General features: G+C 45.1%; 1 protein-coding gene across 4 annotated transcripts in view; it reads left to right on the forward strand.

Annotated features, from left to right (window-relative positions):
- Positions 1-13970, forward strand: part of ETS1 (ETS proto-oncogene 1, transcription factor) — a 64351-nt gene extending 50381 nt beyond the window's left edge. For all 4 annotated transcript variants that reach the window (XM_029956068.1, XM_029956066.1, XM_029956069.1 and 1 more), the window contains 2 exons: positions 11378-11496; positions 12641-13970. In XM_029956068.1, coding sequence (XP_029811928.1) covers positions 11378-11496; positions 12641-12856 — 335 coding nt within the window. In that variant the 3' untranslated portion in view covers positions 12857-13970. The remainder of the gene's footprint in view (positions 1-11377; positions 11497-12640) is intronic.
- Positions 13971-22446: the final 8476 nt, after the last annotated feature.

Below are 22446 nucleotides of genomic sequence, written 5' to 3' on the forward strand. Positions count from 1 at the left end.
CCCTTTCTGGCTCAGAGGCTTTTCGATTAGCAGGTTGCAGGAAGCCAGACAGACACCTCTCCCCGCTCGCCCCTGGCTTGGCCTAAAGCAGGGCATTGTTGCCAGCCAGCATCGTAGAAGTTGGGTGGGATTCTGATTCTCTGTGCTGTTTGGTGGTGGGTCCTGGGTTGGGGGGCAGTGCACAGAGTGCTTTGGGTGGATCTCCCTGGAGTGATGGGTTAACATGCCACTCAGTTATGAGATTGACGGGGAAACGCTTTGGAGCATAGGGGAGGGAAACTCCTTGGGAAACTTGAACTGGATGAGAGAGGTCCCTTTCTGTAGCCTGCAGGGCCCTTTCACTGCTTCTACCTCCTGATTCACTCGGTGATAGTTCTTCGTAATCATCTGACATGAGCAAAAAAAGATCACAAGGGAGCAGCATTCGGCCTCATTATTCATTGCTTTTTTTTTTATAAATGTCTTTTTAAAAAAATGTGGAAAGGGAGATTCCCTGTTTCTGCCGGTTGTTTATGAAGGCCACAACCCACAGAACCACCTCCTTGCCTTGATTCAGCTGCATGAATACCTTGCAAGCTGACTTTGCTCATTTGTACTTTGCACAAGGTGCCTCAGTCCCTGGCGTGCTGTTCCCAGCTACCTGAGGCCAAGCGGGAACGTGGATTTTGGATGGCAGGTGACTTGCAAGTTGATCCCTCTTTTCTGGAGACAGCCCCCTGCCCATTTTGGAGGAGTCCCGAAGTCTCCAATTTTGTGGGTCACTGTTTCTTTAACAAAATCTAACGACAAATGGTGGAATTGGGTGGTGACTGTTTTGGAATTCCTGCTCTGTCTCCAGTTTGAGGCTCCACCTTTTTGGTCTTTGAAGTCAAATGTTTCCACTGAGCAAAATTCAGCCAGCATGCTGCTGAGGCATCCACACCGGTCCTTGTTGCCTTTAACCAACAGGCCTTGGAAACTCCCCAAAGCTTCCATTGGGAAAGGCCCTGCCAGACGGCACAAATATTCCTGCTTTTGCCCCTTGGCATCTTTCTCTTTCTTTGCACGACCTTCACTGCTGTGGAGCATAAGCAGTGAGTTCCTTGGTAGAGACTCAGTTCAGAGAAGCCATAGTGCTTCCTTTTCTCCTAAAGCGACTTCCGTGGGACACCCACAGTTGGTAGGTCTGTCACTTGGGAATGCCTTCACATTTCAGTCCAGGTAAAACACCCAAGAGAGAGGCCTTCCCAGGCTCTTTAGGACCTGGTTATGTTTCACGTAGGCGTTAAAGAGCTGGACTCGGGAGCCAGTCTGCCTGAGTGTGTTCTGGCATTACCACTGACCATGTGTGACCTCGCACAAGCTAATGTCTCTGTACCTGAGTTTTCTCATCTGCAGAATGGTAGTAATAATAGTTACTGTCCTATAGGATGGTTGGGAGGATTGAAGGAGTCATTTGTGAAAAGCATCCAGAACCCTTGATGGGTACATAGTAGTAGGTTACCGCTGTTCGGTGTTATCCAACAACCTTTAGTCTTTCCAGTGTAATTTGATATTCCTTGAGGCCAGGAGTCAACGTATTTTATTTAGAGAATTCCAGTAATTGGTGTCTGTGACTTAGGGCCTAGAAGATACTTAATATCCAATTAGGTCATTTGGGCCATTCAGGTCAACCCACCTGTGCCAAGCTCCGACTGTGTGCTCGCCTCTTTTATGTACATTACCTTTTTTTTTTAACTGTCACTGACCACTGCACCAGGTAAATTCTGTGATTCTCATTGTATGAATGAGGGGATCGAGGTTCAGAGGAGGAAAGAGGTCTAGCCCAAAGTCACACAGAAAACCACATGGTGTCAGTTGATTAGTAGGAAAAGATCCACTTTAATGGGCATGGTACTATCATTTTGGGTCTGATAAGATGCAGATGTCAAGACAGGATTAGACTTACAAGAAATGTTTTTGTGTGTGAGGGGGATCCTTAAAGGACCAAGTAGGGGACAGCACGGGAAGGCAGGTGAGCATTTAGACCATGATGCAGGTCTGTCACCAGTAAAAAGAGAGAGGGAAGGAGGATTTGGGTGGGGAAGAGCCTCTATCTGCAGCTCACTTCCAAGAAAAGTTTGGTCAGGCTCCTGGGGAACCCTCATGCCAGAGTTGCCCAGTGGAGGAGCTCTGTGTCCCCCAGGAATGAGCCTCTGCCCTACTATGCCAGCCCCTGGGGAGTGGCCCCAGATAGTGTGGCCTCAGTGGGGACATGGTGGATCCATTCAGTCCTGCTGCCTGCAGCCAGAGGTCCGAGTAGCACCTGGTCATGGCCGTCACAGGTCTGCTGACCGCCACATCAGACCCACTTAATGAACGTAGGTTGTTGGATAGACCAGCACAGAAGGACTCAAGACCACAGTCCCGATGCTCTTGGTGGCCCATGATAGGCTTCAGAGCTCCATGCCTATTGTTGAGCTAACAAAGCAAATGGCATTGTCTTCTGTGTGACTCACCTCTCCCTGAGAATCACAAGAGTGAAAGTTGTCCTAAGTGAGTGAATGTGAAACATTGACAGGAGGCCAGGGCGCTCCTCGCTGGAGAGGTGCTCACGGAGGGCAGCTCCGTGGGGGTGTTTGACATTCGTGAGTGCAGTTTCTTGTGCGGGTCCCTTAAGGCGAGGCTCTCAGTCCTTTCTTCTTTAAAGGCAAGACGTAGGCAGGACACCTCAGCCTGTCATATGCCGGTGGAACAACGTGTTTCTTCTTCGCTGCTGTTCATGTTTTGTTACCCAACCCACTGACTACCACACCTTACGTTTGAGGGGCGTTCAGAGACTGTTTGCTGGCTAAAATTGAAAAATTTGGTGCTTTGATGATCACTCCTCAAGAACTCTAACAGACTTGGCTGGTCCTTTCATCATAGACACGCATGGGAGACTTTAAGTTCCAGAGAAAATAAGTTCCAGAGATTGCACTCAGCCCACTGAGAAGTATGGGCTTCCGACTCCGCAAATTCTGTGTTCTAATCCTAATCAGTGAGCATACCTTTCTTTCTTCCTGTTAGCTAGATACACGATAGGGAGGCATTTTCTTTTGACATTTGCATTGGTTTGACAAAGCGTCTGTTGGGTTTCTAACAAAATTCTCACCCCATACCCTCAAATCCAAACCCATCCTGTTTCTGGTGACTTCTTACAACAGTCAGTTACCTAGAAGACAGCAGGAGGAAAAGTTCTAAAGAACCCACTTCCTGACTTGAGCTTCCTCCCCGCCCCGCTGTGTCCGACGAATTAGTGTGTGAGTGGTGGGCTGAGTATGGTTAGACAGAGCCCTTGCGTTTGGAGGAAGGGGTGGCTGTATTTGACTATCGGCAGCCCCTTTAAGAGAAGATCAGTCTCCTTTCTACTTCCACCCCCACACAGGTGTACTTGAGCACATGCAGGTGTGAGGAGCCCAAGCAAAAACAAGGGTCTTTCCTCTACACGCTAAAGCGTGTAACTGTCTTGTTCTCAGGACTAAGACAGACTTGCCAGGGAGCCTCACTGACGTCTGCAACAGGTGGGGCAGCCCAGCCGACCTGTCGCCAGCCACCTGGGCTTGCTCCTCGGTCTGTCTTGCACACCGATTAGCTAGACAGGACTTTTCTGCTTTACCTTCAGTTTATGCTGCTAAGATCTGCCTCCAGGTCCAACCTACTGATGTTTGTGGGCAATGCTTCTGAATTCCTCCGTCAGCCCTACATAATAAGTAGGCAGAGCATGCTTTGCGAAGAGCGTAAATGATTAGGGAGAAAAAGCACATTGGAGGAAAGAGGATCTAAGTCTGGCTGTGGCCAAGATTTCCCCCAAATCATAAATGTCTGTGACACTTTCACTTGCAAAGCAGCGTGCATCTGCTCTTGTCTGTGCACCTACTTTGAATCAGAGCAAGAACTTCACACAGTTATCCCTAACTTTAGCAAATCTTAACTGGTGTTCTCATGTACACTTTTTTTAAGTTTCGCATTTATACGCTTTCAGCCTGCAGCTTTTTCCTTTTCCAGAGTTGCCATGTAAAAGGCCAGTTTAATTCTTGGGATAATAATTGAATTTTATCTTGTGCTTTGCTATGTTTATTTTTTTTTAAGTCTGTTTTAAAGTCTGTTTAAAAGTCTGTTTTTAAAAATATATGTTCTGGAGGCACCCAGGGTAGCTCAGTCAGTTAAGCATCTGACTCTTGGATTTGGCTCAGGTCATGATCTCACTGTTTGCGGGTTTGAGCCCCGTGTTGGGCTCTGCACTGGCAGTGCTGCGGAGGCTGCTTGGGATTCTCTCTCTCTTCCCTTTCCCTGCTCTCTCTCTCTCTCAGAATAAATAAACTATACGCACACACACACACACACACACATAGATAAATCTATATTTTTTCCTATTGTGTCATTCTTCTGTTTAATTCCATTGTGTTTTATATTATTCCCAAGCTGTTCAGTACTCTGGTCACCTCTTTATAGGTGTGTGTGTGTGCGTGTGCGCGTGCGCGTGCACACATATGCATTTATATTTATATATTTCTTAATAACAGGGACATAATTTATGTCTTTATAAGGCAGAGAGGAACAGGGATAACTATTTCCATTTCAGAGGTGGGAGAACTGAAGCCCCAGAGGTTCAGTTAGCTGCACAAGGCCGCGCGGCGAGTCGCGGAAGGCGTGAGAACCGAAGTGAGGCACCCCACGGGCATGTATCTTCTTTACTTTCCGAGGGTGCTATCCGCTGTCTTCTCTCAGTTTTCCACCACCTGACACGGCTGTCTGCTTTCAATTTTTCGAAATTCGCCTTTCTTTTGGTCTAACGTGCCAAAGACTTGGACTTGACACCAAAGGCTGGCTTTAATTGATTTGAGAGCTGTTTTCTAACTGGCTTCCATTGTTAAGTACTGGCTCTTTCAGCAATAAAGTTCATGAAGTTACTGCCCATGATGTCCATGGAGTGTGGCTTCCAAGCCCCGCTCAGAGAGTGTTCTTTGTGGTTGTACGTTGAATTATTAGAACTTATATCCCCGACTGCTGCCCTTGAGTTACTAGGCATTGATATAGGAACTTACTGACAGGACATGTGAGTCATTAAACCAAGGCACTGTTGGCTAGTTATAGAATGTACTGTATCTAGATCATGTTAGGGATGAGATGAGATCAGGTTGGGGTGGGGGGCGAAAAATGGGTGTAACTCAGAAGAAGTGGGAAAAAGGTATCCTTTTGGCAATAAAACCAATCCAAAATATCAAGCAGTCTCTGCCCTTCCTTTTCTTTTAAAACTCTTCCTGGTGCTTTGATTCCAAACAATCCAGCAATTATTCATCCTCAGGCAGAAGGTGTCTGCCGATTCAGGGGGAGTTTGGTCCAGAGGGCAAGAAACTAACTGTCAGGATGTTTCCTGGTCATCATTCGATTTCATTTTGTAATTGGAAATAGAGAGATTTTGGAATCTTTTGTGAATGATAGCTTAAAAGGGGGTTGACAGGAAGGGTGTGATGCCTAGACTCTGGGGTCACCCAGTCTGCAGTCAGAGGTGGGCACCTTTACAGTAGTAAGAGAGGAAGATAGACTTGTGAAAAGATGGGTCATTTCTGGATTTGAGTGTTCTGTTTTTGCTATCATCATTTGGCTGTGGGTAGAGACACCTGGGTGGAAGGGAGGGGCCAGTCAGGCCCGTTCCTCTGTTTTAGGACCACTTGCCAGATGTGTGTTCTTAGGGCAGAGTCTGCCCTTTTGCAAGGGTGACCAACCATGAGAGTTTCATAGGTTAAAATAAACGTGGTGTCCTGCCCACACTGAGGTATTTGATTTGACTTTTAGAGTCAAGCTGAAGAGATTAACTTCTCAAAGTAGCAAATTAATCCCCAAAGGACAGGCGGTGTGGTCGTTCTTATTTTGGGGAACATGTTGATGAAAGAGCATGGGAGTCACTCATGTTGATGAGTCCCAGATCTGGTTTAATAGAGAGAAGCAGGTGGGGCAGCTTTTAAAATCCTTACCCTTCTCTTCAGAGGATGATTGTGTGAACAGTACAGGTCCGTAAATGTTTACAGAGCACTTGTCCTAGATGTCATACCTGCCGTTGAGAAAATAAGGATCAATAAGATACAGTCCATGCGCACAGGGAGCTTAACAACTAGAGTCATCCAGCAGCAGGTAGCTTTTTGATAGTTGGTATTTGCTGGTGAGGCACCATCTAGGCTTTGAATTGCAACGGTGAAAAAGCACCGTGTGTGCCCTTAGAGCATATAACCTCGTGATGAGAGAGATGGGCATAGAGCAGATGGCCTTGGTATAAATACACCACAATGGAAGGCTGCAGACAGTGACTGCTCTGAGCTGACCTCTGTCTGCATGGAAATCAACTCTGATATGTTAGCCTCATGCTGGTGCACAGATGACAGGGTAAGCCCTGGCAGACTAAATGAAAAGGAAAAACTCAAGTCCAACCCTGCACCTTGTTCACTGGCAGTGAGTCCATTGGACAGACAATCCCCAACCCTAGAAAATGAGAAGAAATCTACTGACACATTGCCCAATGGAAGGCATTGTTACCAGGAGAATCTTACTAAAATTTGGTCCTAGCCCATTGCTGTATATTTAAGTTGCTCACTTCTTGGGGTGCCTGGGTGGATCAGTCGGTTAGGTGTGTGACTTTGGCTCAGGTCATCATCTTGCGGTTCGTGAGTTCGAACCCTGCACTGGGTTCTGTGCTGACAGCTCAGAGCCCGGATACCTGCTTCGGACTCTGTGTCTCCCTCTCGCTCCATCCCTCCCCCGCTCATGCTGTCTCTCTTTCTCAAAAACAAATAAACATTTAAACATATTTAAGTTGTTCACTTCTTAGTGTAAGGGAACAAGAACAACAACAACAAAAATAGCAGGGGATTTTTAACAACCAGCCCTCATCAAGATACGTGATGGGCCTTCCAGTTCCTAGACAAGGAAAAGGGACTTAAAACATCACCGGAACGAGTAGGAATTTACTTGAAGCTGTACCTCAAAAAAATTAGATTGGCGCCTTGGATTTGAAGTGCCTTGAGGGTCCACACCTGATACTTCTGCTTCGAAGGTTGTATCACATTCTTCAAATCAGGACTGTCACTGTTGTACTAAGAACTTTCCTCTGGCCCAGAAGCTGAGAAGAACAAAGCAGTGTGAGGAACTGAGGAAATCCCCCTGCTCTAGCCAGTGAGGGAGCTGGGGGAAGGGGGCGGTGCAGGCCCAGAGAGAGCGTGTGTGGTGCCCTCACTCCTGCGCTTCGTTGCCGAGAGACTCCCTTCTAACAGGGACCCCTCTGTTGTTGTGGCTGAGAGTTTCTACTTGAGAAGCATAGTTTCCCAGTGATGCCACCAGATTCCTGATGTGTGACACCCCAGGGCAGCATGGTGAAGGACGCCGTTGACTGCCTTGGGGCCCCCAGACAGGGACACCATTGTGAGTCACATTGAGTATGTGAACTCCCCCTTCCCATGACTGGCACTATTCTTAGCACCATCCTCTGCTCCCTGGGACAAAGGTCACTGGGAGCACCGTGGAGTTGGGTGGGTGGATGGGGCTGGGCCCAGGGTGAGAGGAGGTGTGGGGAGAAGGAGGAGGAGGCTTTATAATTTTAGGATGTGTCAGAGCAAGGGAAAAGCATGGGGCGCTGAAGCCCTGGGGATTTGGGCAAAGCTATGCGGAGCAATACAGAAATGTCCCGTGGGAGAGTCTAACTGGGAGGGCCGGCCACACTGCAGTGCCTCAATCCTGAGGCCTGAGCAGCCCCTGTGGGCCTAGATGTGGAGGCTACTAGCAGGGTGGCCAGCATGCATTCCAGCCCCAAAGCCGCCTCCCCACTGTGTGCTTCCCTCAGGTGGCCCTGCTGTCCCCTCCCAGTCCCGAAATGAAGGTGACACGTGGTTGTGGAAGCAAGCTCCGGTGTAAGTCCGGCCACTAGTTCAGCCAGGGAATGAACCCATCCTGAAACCGGAATGCTTGTCCTGACCTGGTGTTTCTAGCCGGAAGAGAAATTCCATGTCCTTCCTCTTTACGGCTCCCCTCAAAGGGCAGCTTGGGGGTCAGAAAACAGGAGGTGTCTTCGGGGGTCTCCTGTGGATTCCTTTCACTTGGTACCACATGTGAGCCTTCTGAAAGGTGCAGAACAACTTCAGGAAAGCCACGGCGAGAGGGCTGTGTGTGCCTGTCAGCTCTGCATGGGCTTATAGGATCTTTCTTCCAGAATCAGAGAAGGAGGCTTGAGCTGATATCACCCTATTTTGCTTTCTTTTTGTGACACTCACCAGAGACATTTTTCTTCATTCAAGTTCCTGTGCTTTTGTTAGGCATCTGGTTTACCTCTTTACGCCCCCTCTTAGCGCCTCACCTACGATCTGAGCTCCGGGCTCCTAAATTTGTCGGTTTTATATTCCTTATGAACAGAGGGAAATTCACAATGAGCAAAAGAAAAGACCAACGGATAACAATATACCCTTCCTGCCACCCCACCCAACTGTTCTATGCAGATGGGGATCAAATACACACAGAGAAAGAGCTGGAGGAGGAATATAGAGTCCGTGCCTCTGACATTTCAATTCAGGAAATGGCCCTGCCGGGAAAAACAGCAATAATAATTCTGTCTGACATCCCTGCCTCTGAGCTGGTTCCACCGAAGTGACTTAAACTCCCCCTTTGCACTTTCTGGCTGCCCCATCTCAAGGGCAAGGGACTGCGATGTGTTCTCTGGGACTTGGACTATGCTGGCGGCCCCCTGTCAGGACTAGGACTTGCCTGGGTAGAAGTAACCTGGTATGTCCTTCCTTCCGCTTCCTCAGACTAGCCCTCCACTCCCCAAAGGGATGTTAAGACGAGTAGTGTGAAAGAGGTCTGAAGGCAAGAGAGGGAGAAAGGAGTAGTGATGTAACATTAGCTTAATAGTTACCAGAAGAGGGACTGAATCACTGGGCTGGGAATATCACCTGTGAAGGTGAACACCAAGGTCACCAATGGTCAGATGGTCAGGAGAACCACTAAGCCATCCAGGGTCTTGTCTGCTGTGAGATGCAAGGAAGAGATTTTTTTTTTTGTAAGCTAGGTCTTTTTATCATGTGACTCACCTCAACCAGGCAGGCTGATTAGATGCCAGCCTCTGGGTTGTTTCTGTCTGATGACAAAGTCGTACCCAGGCAAAGGGGTCTGGTGTATCAGCCATTTTACTTCTGAATGACCGTGGACAAGGTCAGTGGACACAGGCCACACAGTGTATCACAGTGTTTTCTCTGTTGTAAAACTGGTAAAAGCAAAATTTGATAATAATAGTATCTACTCCCTGGAGTTACTTTTAGGAATACATGAGATCAGTATAAAGCAGCACACATGGTATCAGTGCACAGTAGGTGTGCAACAACTTACAGTTCTTGCTTGTAGTTTTCTCTGTTCAGGGTCTTGAAGCAACTCCTCTCTCTGTGTCCACACTGTGTGGTCCTGGCCCAGGAGGGGGCTCAGACTCCAGGGCTCATTTACATGGTTTCGGAGTAATTGACTTTCCTTTGTGATGTCTCTCTTCAAAATAATATTAAGATGAGGTACATTCTTGGAAGGGCAAGGTAGAGCTGTCCCATTTTCCATATTTAGCTTGGGCTGTGCTGAGGACACTGAGACTTGCCCCCAGCAGGTCGTTACGTGGGGTGGGGGGGTGAGTCCTTTCTGTGGTTTCTTGATAACAGCCCATGCCAGTCACTGTTGCCCTGGTCCTTGGAGTCTGAAGACCTGGGCATTAGACCCAGCACCACCATTTTGTCACTGTGCCCTGGAGCAGAATCACATCACTTTCTTGAGCATTTTTCTTTCTTTGCCTTAATAAGATGGAAATAGTAAAACCACTTGTGCCTCGCCTATAGAGAGGGCTGGGGAGTGGAGTTCAGGAGTAAGCATTTGATGCATGTGAAATACCGTGTAGAGGTATAACATGAGACTACCCTTCTAGATCATAAAGAATGCTGCCTTTTTAGACTAAAAGAGAACCTAAAGCTTGTTTTCTATTGACTCTCACTTTCCTTTGGCTCAGACAAATCTGAGGCTCAGATTAAAGATGAGAGCCTTACAAAGTCAAATTTTTCTGTATGAGTTAGAGTGTTCCTGGCTTCCTTCATCTGCACGGACTTGGTCTTTCCCAACCCTACTCTGTCCAGATGGCTTCTAAGATGGTGTTGTAAGTGTAGACATATAACAAGCAGAGACGATTGAACCCATATTTGTTTTTCTGGCTACACCCATAAATTAGATAGGAATCACTGGCAGCGTTGTCATATCCGAATAGAAAGTGATCTCAAAGGAAATCTATTAGCATAAGTCCTTCAGCATAAGATAAATTGACTATCAGAGTATGTCTGGCTTTTTTGAAATGAGGTCTTAACAGTGTTGTTGGCTAAGATAAGAGAAGTGTGTGTGTGTGTGTAAGTTAGAATATACAGTGGGGCCCTTGGGTGGCTCAGTCAGTTCAGCTTCCACTCAGGTCATGATTTTACAGCTCATGGGTTCGAGCCCTGTGTCAGGCTCTGTGTTGACAGCTCAGGGCCTGGAGCCTGCTTCAGATTCTATGTTTCCCTCTCTCTTTGCCCCTCCCCAGCTTACGCTCTGTCTCTCTCTCTGTCTCCTTCAAAAATAAATAAATAAACATTAAAAAAATTAAGTTAGAATATACTGAACCCATAAAGAATTTTTGAGACAGTCCCCACCTGACCTGTGAGGGTTTCCAGGGTCGCAGGTTAATCCCTTACAAAGTGATGATGTTCTCCTTTCTTAGTTTGGGTGATCGCCAGTGGCAGTGGCCTGGGGGACAGGATGGTGGTGGGGAATATTATAACCTTAGGCTGAACGAATATCTAACTTGTGTCCTTGTTAGATGACCCCAGGGTAGCAATCCTTGTCACTTACAAGTCAGGGGCCAGAGGCTCTCTAACACAGAGAAGTGTTTATGAGCTTTGACTTTAGATTGGAACTGGCCAAGATATTCCTTCATTAATACCCTTATTATTAATTAACGTAAAAATAGGGACTTGGTTCTGGAAAGCACAAAAGATTATGCTGCCTTAGGATATCTCAGAGGATAGATCAGTATTTTCTTTCTAGAGTTTGCATAGCAACAAAAATGGACTGACCTTTAAGCCAGTCAAGATGAGATTGATAAGACCGTGGTATATGGTCTGTGGTTTTTTGGGGATTTGTTTTTGGTAGAAAGTTTTCCACCTTTCAGTCCATTTGAACTCATAGCACTTCTTCCAATGTTTCTGTTATATGTTGCATCCATTCTCTCCAGGCTGGATGGACTAGAGAGGAGGCAGGAGGGGCATGTATAAATTGGATTCATTGCTGGTGGTGCTGAGGATCTGGTGTAATGATTCACAATGCCTTGTGTTTCCAGGCAGTGGACCAATCCAGCTGTGGCAGTTTCTTCTGGAATTACTCACTGATAAATCCTGTCAGTCTTTTATCAGCTGGACAGGAGATGGCTGGGAATTCAAACTCTCTGACCCAGATGAGGTAAGAAGAGATCGACTTGTGAGTACAGTGTTGAGATGGGGGAGGGTGAACTCTGGACAGTGGTCATGTGGGCTTGGATGAACTGTCCTAGGATTCCCGTCCCTCCTCTGCCCCTAGGTACTTGCATGGCCATGAGCCAGTTACATAGTCTGCTTGAATGTTCGTGGCATCATTTGGAAAATAGAGAAAATATCCACAATACCCATTTGGTTTCCAGGATTCACAGATACAATGGGCAAGGAATGCCTGGCACATACCAGACTCCTCATAAATATAGCTTAGCACGTCTTCTGGCCCTGTGGTTCTGTGAATCTGGAAGGGGTCAGACGATTCAAGAGGCCTTGGAAAATTACTACGGTTCATTCATTCAATTCATTATTTTATTCAGCAAATGCATATTGAGTGCTTGCTCTGGGCCATGCACAATTTTGAACACAAGAGAATCAAAAGCACTGAACAAGAGAGAAGATAGCTCTGTTCTGGCAGACATGAGTAGATATGGTGCCCCAGGACAGAAAAAATGCTTCCTGTGGATATAAAGCAGCTTTGCTCTGCTCCACTCCCTCACATTAAATTTCATGTTTTCAAAGCAAAGATATTTACCAGTAACGTGAGGAAAGGTGAGTCTATAGTGTTGCTTGTCTTTTTTCTTTTTCTTTCTTTTCAGTATCAAGTACTTTATCACATAGAGAGAGATACAAAGTCCATTTTTTTTTTAAATTTTGTTAACGTTTAATCATTCGTTGAGAGACCAAGAGAGAACACAAGCAAGGGAGGAGCAGAGAGAGAGACACACACAGAATCCGAAGCAGGCTCCAGGCTCTGAACTGTCCGCACAGAGCCCGACACGGGACTCGGACTCACAAACCGTGAGATCATGACCTGAGCCAAAGTTGGACACTTAACCGACTGAGCTACCCCTATTTTCATTAATTTAAAGAATCAACTTCATCACCATTCTTGCCCAGCTGTTGAAAATTGGAATTTAGAAGAGACGAGTCAGAAAAAGATCTTCTGTGGGCATGAATCTCTGTCCATCTTACCTGAACATCATGGGTCACCATGAATGGATACAGTGGCATATAAACACGTCTATTTGGAATATCCTGTAGGTTTTTACCCCTTTTTCATTTTTTGATTTCAGGTGGCCAGGAGATGGGGAAAAAGGAAAAATAAGCCTAAGATGAATTATGAGAAACTGAGCCGTGGTCTACGCTACTATTATGATAAAAACATCATCCACAAGACAGCGGGTAAACGCTATGTATACCGCTTTGTGTGTGACCTGCAGAGCCTCCTTGGGTACACACCCGAGGAACTCCATGCCATGCTGGACGTCAAGCCCGATGCCGACGAGTGATGGACACCAATAGGGTCAGGAAACTCTGCTGAGACATTTCAAAGAACAACCACGTCGGTCGGACTCTTAATTTTTAAATGTCATTCTATTTTTAATTTTCCAGAACTCATTTTTTTACATTCAGGGGTGGGAGCTAAGTGGGCTGCAGCTATAATCATTGTGTGCAGTTGGAAAAAGACAGCCAGGACTGGGGGTGGGGGGAGGGGCGAGAAATTCTTGAGCAAATTTTCAGGAAAGAGAGAAGGGTCTTCTTAGAAGCTTGAAGAATCTGGCTTCAGGAAGGAGACTAATGTGTCCAATTACTTTTAGAAATCATCCATGAAAAAAATGCATCTTGAGTGGTGGACCTATTAGCAAAAGAAGTTGACACATCAGGAGTCATGAGACCCATGAAAGACAACTAATTTGCTTTTGCTTTTAGGTCTGGTAGGGCAAAGAAGGGATATGGGATAAAACATTTCATTTGGGGGATGCACTAAAAACCAAGGACTACTTACCTTTTACTCTTCTTTCAAAACAAAGATCGACTTCAGTGGGGAGGGGCCAAAACTGTTTTTGTGTTAAAATTTTTATTTTATTAAATTTTGTGCCAGTATTTTTTTTCTTAAAAATCGTCTTAAGCTCTAAGGTGGTCTCAGAATTGCGGTTTCATGCAAGTTTGTTTTTATTTGCCGACTGAGGATTCTGTCACAGTGAAAGGAAACTGTTTATATAGACCCCACTGGAAACGCACAGTGCTGTCACTCAGATTGGGGATCCCAAATTCATGTGACTTCTGTATGAAGGAAAAAAAATAATGCTGATTTGGGGACAAGGGACCTGTGCATGTGAATTTCATCTGTATTTTAAAAAATTATCACACCCCTCTACTTACTTGTCATTAGTGGATTCTCGGGGTTTGGACTTAACGTTGAGCTAAGAAGCATTAAGTCTTTGAACTGAATGTATTTTGCAGCCCTGGTTTTGGACCACAGTAAATGTAGAAGCACTGTTGAAGTCATAGAATGGAGATCGAAGGAGGAAGATTGACTTGTTTCTTAATGGGTTCTATACCTGTAACATACATGACTTGGAATAAAAGCTGAATGCATGGGCATTACCCCTCAGGGCTTTAGAAGTAAGTCCTGAACGCATGTCATTCCACACCAACATTCTACACTTTCTCCTTTATGTCTGGTTTCCCTGCATCCCACATTGATTGCTTACCGCGTCGCCAGTCCCCCACCCTGTTACTCAGTAGAGAGAAGTGTACAGCTTTCTGACTAGTGAGAGAAAGAGCAACGGTAGAGGCAACATGAATTGAAGAGTGTCTGACAAAGCCATTTAGATGTACTGAGTTTGGGGAACAGTGGAGATTAGGGTTGCTTATAAGTAAAATGTGGCTTGGCTGTTTTTGAGAGAAGTACAAGGCTTTCCTTTGAAGAGTTTGAGCTAGTTGAGTCAGATGTCAGGTGAGGCTGTGTATGCAAAGTGAATGGTGCAGATACTATGAGAACCCTGTGTTTGGATCAGGGTAAGTGAAGGTTAATAATTGCAGGAGAGAGAAATGACTTGAAGGCAAAGGAAACATAGGAAAAGGAGCTTGGAAAATAAGGTGGTCTGTGAGATTCGAATATATTTTTTAGTTCCTCCAAAGTTTAACGAGAAAATCACCTGGGGCAGTGGTGAAGGGTGGTCTGAAAATGTGTGGATTTTTTTCTGGGGGTGGGTGTGGGTATGGGAGCCAACATCTAACCAGTGAGGAAAAGTGCCTAATACAATTGAACCCTGGCCCCCCACCATAGATGCCTGATTTAATTTTTTAATGTTTATTTATTTTTGAGAAAAAAACAGAGAGCAAGCAGAAGAGGGGCAGAAAGGGACACACACACACACACACACACACACACACAGAATCTGAAGAAGCTCGAGGCTTCGAGCTGTCAGCACAGAACCCGATGTGGGGCTTGAACTCACCAACTGCAAGATCATGACCTGAGCCGAAGTCGGACGCTTAACCAACTGAGCCACCCAGGCGCCCCCATACATGCCTGATTTAAAAGGATGATGACAGAGAGAGAGCTCTTGCAGACTTCAGTGGGAGAGGGGAAGAAACATTTTAGGTGGGCTTCTCAGGGCTAGCCCTTCTTGGGCTCTGGCTGAGAAACTGGAAGTACTAACTACCTGCTAGTTTATCTTCGAGAAAGTGGATTGTTTATCCCCAGGTCCTCTTGCAGAAGCTGAATGATCAGGAACTTAGCTCTATGATTCATGCGTTTCCTCATACTGATAAATTGGAGTATCTACTTTGAAAGCAACAGCAGAATTGGCTCAGCTGTGTATTTTGATCTTCTTCCGGATGCAGGTGCCTTAATGAAGCTCTGAAAATATTTTAGGAGCTGCTCAGGGAGTATTAGGCGGAACTGTTGGACTACATTGTTTTCTCTTAGATTATGTGATCTTTGTTGGGCACTGGCAAAGATGTCTGTGCGTGTGTGTGTGCGCGCGTGTGCACGTGTGTGTGTGTGCACGAATGGGTGTGTGTGCCTGCAGACATGCAAAACTGAGATAATGCCCGGGCTTTTCAATTAAGTCTTTCCCCATTTCAGTAATGAATGGGCAAGAGTAGAACCACGCCAGGACATCGGTCATTGCTTGCTATTTGCAACCAGGCTTAACATCACTTTCTCCGTGTATCACCCTTTCCTATTAAATGTATGCTGAAAACTCCCCTTGTGTGTCTGAGTCTTGCAATCATTCCATAGCAGATAAGAGATAAGAAAGTGCCTCCTTATGCTCCTCACCCTACTTGTTTGCTAAGAAGCCTTTCTCTCGAGGTGGGCCATTTTCAGTATTTGTAGATAGTGTGCTAGTTAAGACACCTTTGTCGATCTGGCCAGATGCTTTTTCTCCTTCTGTCCAGAGGCCAGAGACCATCCCAGGAAGAGTGGTGGGTGGTTTATACACTGGAAATGTAGCAGAATTGTTGCATTTATGCTTTTTCAAAACACATTAACTTCAGAGGAAGGATGGGCAAATCTGGTTTAGCTGGTGAAACCCTTATTTTCCTGGAGATGCCTTAACCCATGTTGGTTTTGGCTGTAGGGTTCAGGGTCACTTTTGTTTCCTTCTCCATGCAGGGGAAGGACTTCCCTACACAGAGCCTTGGTTTTGTGGCTTTGGGGATTGGAGGTAGCATTCAAAGATCAGATATGCTTTTCCTCACTTTGGAGACAAACACTCTGGGTTTTAGAGCATTAACCTGCCTAATCTTCATGGTGAAAATTAAACCTTCTCTGTTCTAGCCATGCTGTGCATGCTGCTTTCTGTTGGGGTCTATATAAATGTGTTGAACTCATATCTACATTCCAAAGAAATTTCAAGGAACCATAAATATATGTATACATATACATATATAAAGTATATATATTAAAATGAAATTATCTGTATCAGGAATACTGCCTCAGTTATTGAACTTTTTTTAAGAATACTTTTTTTTAAGCTGAGAAGTATAGGGGTGAAAAAGATGTTATATTGTGTTTGACTATTTTCCAACTTGTATTTTCATATAATTTATATTTTTTAAAAGCTGAAAATTTAAAAGCAAGATGAAAAAAGGAAAAGCAGGTGCTTTTTAAAAATCAGAACTGAGGTAGCTTAGAGATGTAGCGATGTAAGTGTCTGTTTTTTTTTTAAATGCAAAAAAAATTTCTTATGCAGGAGTTTTTTGTTTGTTTATTTTAGTAGCTGATGCTGGCACATCATTTTGCTGGAGAGTTTTTTATATACTGTAGCCTGATTTCATATTGTATTTTAAACTGTGTGAAATTAAAAACAAAGAAATTCATTCATAACTATGTGGGTTTGGCTCAATTCTTTCCTGTCTGGAACATGTGTGTAAGCGGGACAGACTTACCAACCAGAGACAAGCACAGGAAGAAATACATGCAGTTCAGTCTCACTGATCTCCCTATCTCAGGACCAGTTCAGATAAAGCTTTCCTAATAAACTTATAATGAGAATACAGGGAAGTATAAAGTAATGCCCAGATCATTGATTATAATACGGTGTCATGCTAGCTGGAATGTCCGTAGCTTGTCACACCACATTTTGCTCATGTCTGAAGGAACCAAGAGCCATATGAAACAAGTTTTAAATGACTCAACAGATAAACATTTGATTTCAACTGGACAGATTTCCTGGTATTAACACAGAATGAAGGGGCGCTTGGGTGGCTCAGTTGGTTAAGTATCCAACCCTTGATTTCGACTCAGGTCATGATCTCAGTTAGTTCAAGCCGCAGAGTGGGCTCTCCTCTGACAGTGCAGGGCCTACTTAGGATTCCTTCTCTCCCTTTCTCTGCCCCTCCCCTGCCCATGCTCTCTTGCTCTCTCTCTCTCAAAATAAGTAAATTAAGAAAAAAAAAAGAGAGTTGAACATCTTAGGTGATGCTTTGGACATGAACAGTGTTCTGGTTTCTTCTGATACTAATTTTGCTCTGTGCAAATTTGGACCCATCACATTCATCTCCTCAGCCCCAACTCTTTCACTGGGACTGAAAGTTGAGAATGATGATATCTGTCAGAACCCCCAGGAGCCTATGCCATAAACAAAATCATATTTATAAGTGCTCTGGGGACAAGTGCTTGGGAACACATCCTGCATGGTACTTCTCTCTTGTTGAAACTGTAGAAGGTGGATGTTTTTAATTAACACCAGCATTTGCAACATGAATCCCAAGTCACAGCTGGAAAGAAAATTTTTGCTGAATTGTTCACAAAGAAAGCTCTGTTTTTGGAAAATTTATTCCTTCAGGCCCGGAGCTTGAGGTTTGCTGAGTGTACGTTGAACACTGACTTTGTGGTCTAGTGGCTAGGGCCGTGAGGGGGGCTCTAGGCCCTACACCTCAGATGAGCTACCGCCGTTCCCTGGGAGACTTGGGGAAGATGGCTTGACGTCCTTATATTTTTTAGTCTTCAGCTGCAAACCCAAGCAAAGCCACAGTTCCTGAGCCAACCTGAGGCCTCATCAGAGCTATCTCCCCTTGAATAAACACTACACAGAGAAGAGATCTCTGCCTCAGTCAAGGATTAGGTCAGAGAGCTTTCCTTTGATGCCAAGTTGCTCTTCTCCCCCAAAGTAACTGATCTGATGCTGACCAGGTTAAAAGATACAAGATATGCTTGAATGAAATAAGCTTAGACCTCTGTTTCTCAAACTAGGAGCTATAATTCAGGGGGGAAGTCTCAGACAACTTGGCTTGTGTGATTTCTCTTAATAATACTGCCAAGACCACCATACTGAAGCCATGGTGGGAGCAGCTGGGCCAGAGACAGTATCTTCTAAAACACTGCGGGACATGAAGGAATAGACTAAGGTAAGGAGAGAGATAGGGAAAAGAGGAGTCATTCAGAAGAAGCTGGCCATCAAAAATCTTTAGATTTGACAGGCTTTCAGGAGGTTATGGGATAAAATAATTGCCCAAGGCTAATCTGGCTCACCACTGCTGTAGCTTTGGAGCCAGTGATAACACTCAGGCCACACAAACAAACAAACAAATAAAAGTTAAGAGTAAAAGAAGTTTCCTGTATAAAGAGGTGTAATTTTTTAACCTTAAAAGGAAGAGGATTGTGATTTGCGCTTTGGGTAAAAGGAGGCAGGCAATGTAGATGAGAAGTTACATGTGGGATGACTGTGGACTGATTGTGCACCATAAAGATGTTCAACTTGGCCTTCACAGTGTTGGAACTCATGTATACAGCTCCAGGGAACAGTGTACTGCAGTATGGTCATGGGTGGTCTTTGAATACTGGCATTCCTTTATAGCAGGCACCCATGGACACTGAGTGGTAGGTGCCCCTCAAGGTGAACATGAGCCTCCTATTCTGTCTCTAGGTCAGTCCCACACATTTGCACTCCTGTCTGGTCCCTGTAGAATTTGACTTGGTGACCCTTATGAAGCTCTCTATTCTGGATCCATGTTTACGTGGCATGAGGCCCATTTTATTCTAGAACCTATCATGGAAGGGTGTACAAGAGGTCATCACATTCATCAGCACCATCTAACATCTGAGCCCTTGTTTTTTCCCTTACGTTGTGTTGCCACCCAACAGCTCCAAAAGATCTCTGATGATGTTGGCTAATGGCCCTCCATCCATGGGAGCCACAGCCCCAGTTACTAGGAGATACACCTCATACATAGAACTTGGGACAAGGGCAATCTTCTTTCTATGAAGAAGCTTTTCCATTTCCACAACCAGCTTTGTAACCTCTACTTTTCCCTAGTAGTAGCTCCGGGAAGGTGGTTTGTCATGCAATTTCAGTTGTACAGAGGACTTTCTCTGGCTCAGCTCAAGGGAAACTTGACCTGGGTAGCTGGCCCTTGCCACTTTATGGGTAAATAGACTCAGCATGCTGCTGCTTGCTCACTGCTGCTTGGGATCCCTCCATGCTATGAGAACCCTCACCTAAGAACAACAAAGAACAGAAGAGAAAAACACTTCACTACCACCTCTGGCAATGAGGCAGAGATTTAAGGGTTCTGATAAAAGCAGGTGTTGATCAATTGGTGAAAAATTGAAAAGGCTCAAAATTGAAGCCAAAACCATTTACTGAGAATTTAAAACTGCAAATTCGGGAGTAAGGTGGCTCTGTCTCTGCCCCTTGTCCAGTGCCATTTCCTGTTTTACTCAATGTTCTGATCTCTTTTCCCTTTTCCATTTTCCTGGAAAATATTTCTATCCTGAGAAAGCCAGTTTCATTCAATTGCCTGGTGTCTCTCAAGTGCTGACGTCCAAAGTAATGATAGTGACGATCATCTGCCCATGGCAACACTAGAGAATCAACAATGACAACCCCCCCCCCCCCCCCCCCCCCCCGCCCTCCAGGTCTCATGACATGCTGTGCAATCTCCAAAGCCCTTTTGAGTTCCCGGTCTGTCCCTAATCTCTCATCTCTGCTACTCAGGCTCTGGTGCTCTCTCAGCCACAGCGTTTTTACAGAGCTTTGATGTCAGGTTGGCTCTGGTCACTCCATGAGATACCACATGGAAGACCGAGGAAGTTTTCAGCAGACATTTGTGGGAATTACAGAAGGTCAAGAGACGGCCATTACCTTCTCTCTGCCCATTCTACACTGTCAGACAGAGCCACTGACCTGGGGCAAAAGCAGGCTATTTGTAATTTTTCCACAGGCAAAAACTGAACTTTCAGCTTTGACTCTTCTTATACCCTTACAAGGGCTGTTCCCCATATATGCCTGGAAATAGTAAGTGACTTGAAGAGGTGGCAACAATCTTCACAAGGCTAGAAAATTGATGATGACTTTTGGCTTTGATCTGGGTTTGAGACAGGAATATTCCAAATATTAGAAGGAGAGATGAGAGATGGGACTGGGAACTTCAAAAAACTTTGAGGGGGCACCTGAGGGCTCAGCCAGTTGAGCATCTGACTCTTGTTCTTGGCTCAGGTCATGATCTCAGAGCTCCTGGGACTGAGGCCCGCGTCAGGCTCTGTGCTGACAGCATGGAGCCTGCTTGGGATTCTCTCTGCCCTTCCCCACTTTCTCTCTCTCTCAAAATAGATAAATCAACTTTAAAAAAATAAGGTTTTCAGAATGGTAGTGTTCATATGAACTGGTCCTTGCTCTTTACAGATCTCAGGGGAATATAAGTTCAGAACCTCAAAAGTGATTGAATGGGGAATCTTCTCTGCTAATCTACTTCTCAGGTAGACTGATTTTGTCCCATTTGTTCTAGTTTCCATAAGAATAAGAAAGATTATAATTATAGTGCAACCAATGACCTTTTATTTGAGATGTTTATACATATCTAAGGGAAGGTAAGAGTGATGGTAAAAACAATGAGCAAGCAGTGTTTGGAGGGTAAGTAGATATTTCATTCAGGTATCTGTTTTTTCTGTGGTTAAGTTTTCATAAAGCTGTGCATGAGCCCAAAGTATTTTCTTCACTGACTTTCAACTATGGGGTAGGGGATGGGCTCATCTGGGTTCAATCTTTTTGCTCGGGAGCAGGTAGGGGAACCAGGTGGACCAACTGCCAGATCGGGGTGCAGTGCATGTTAGCTGATCTGGGCACCCATGTAGGCAGCCCACTTGAAATCCCAGATCAAAGGTCTGAGCACAAATCCCAAATTATCCTCTCTGCCACCACAAATAACAACCAAAAACCTGAAGCCTGGCCAACAAAGACTGAATAAAGACAAGGGTGACCACAATGCCTGGTGTACCTGGGACAGTCATAGTGTCTACCCATTGTCTGGGATAGTTCACAGCAGTTTCTTCCACTTTGATGATACTTTATATGGTCTCCTTATAAAAACCATTGATGGCCTAGAAGCTGATGAATGAAAGAGTGAACACCATAATTCTAAATTCTACATTTTCAAGTTAAAGGGACCTTAAAGATTTATCTACTCCACCTCTTCAATTAGGTAGGCATGCATGAACTCAAGGTCCAGAGAGGATAAAGACTTGCCCAGAGTTACCCCATTAGTGACAGAACTGGCACTAGAAGGTAGGTCTGATTCTCCCTTTAACACCTGCTATGTGGTTGGCACTGGGCTCAATATCAGAGAAACCATAAGGAAAAGAGGCACAACTCTTACCTTTACTCCGCTCTTAGTAAATTAAGCTATAGACAAGTAAAGAGAGAATGAGTGTCCACTGCAGTAACAGTATGATTTGACATCTAGAAGGAGCACCCAGCCTGGAAGAATTTATACCCTGAAGGTAAGGAGCAGTCAGCCAAGTAGAAAGTGGGAAGAGGTCCAGGTTGAGGCCTAGAGGTGAGAAAGTTCATGGACTGATGGAGAAACTGGAAGTTGTTTCATGGAACCAATGCACAGGGTGAAATGGACTAGTGAGTGGCATGGAGAGGGAGAATGGACAAATGATTCAGAGCCTCGTGTCCCCTGTGATGGGTAAAGTGGAGGCCTGAGAACCTTCCTACAGGCCAAGTCATGTGATCTGATCTGTGCTTAGAAAAATCATTCTGTTTGTCAAACAGAGAACAGATCAGAGGGCACGAGGATGGAGGCAGGAGGACCAGTTGGAAAATGGTTTCATTTCTCCAGAAGAGAGCCCTCCAAGAGAATCAGGAGTAAGCATATCAGAAAGGTACTTATGAGACAGAATTGTCAGGACTGGGTGATTGTTTAGTGTGGATGGCTGGTGAGCCACTGCGAGGAACAGGACTTGGGCAGGAGCTGGCAGTGTATGCCAATGTGACTTGTCCTTGGTCACAATATCACCATTTTACAGATTTTAGATCTGGAAAACACCTTAGAGATAAAGTCCAATCCTCTCATTGTATAGATAAAGGGTTTAAGGTAACAGTGTGTAGGTGAGTTAATCTGACTTGTGACAGAAGCATATTAGGTCTTTTGACTTTAAGGCCAATCCTATGTATCTGATGAGGGTTGAGGGCTGAGCCCTCCAAACATAAGCCAGAAATAACCTATCTCTTCCTTCCCTCCCTTTCTTCCTTCCTTCCAACCTTCTTTACTCTGGGACAAGAGCTATTCAGCTTCCAAATGGATGTGACAGGCCTCCCTGTGAGGCTGACATAGGCTGTCTCTTCTCATCAGGGTGCTA

The sequence above is a fragment of the Suricata suricatta genome, chromosome 11 (genome assembly GCF_006229205.1).
Source record: "Suricata suricatta isolate VVHF042 chromosome 11, meerkat_22Aug2017_6uvM2_HiC, whole genome shotgun sequence".
Classification (NCBI taxonomy): domain Eukaryota; kingdom Metazoa; phylum Chordata; class Mammalia; order Carnivora; family Herpestidae; genus Suricata; species Suricata suricatta.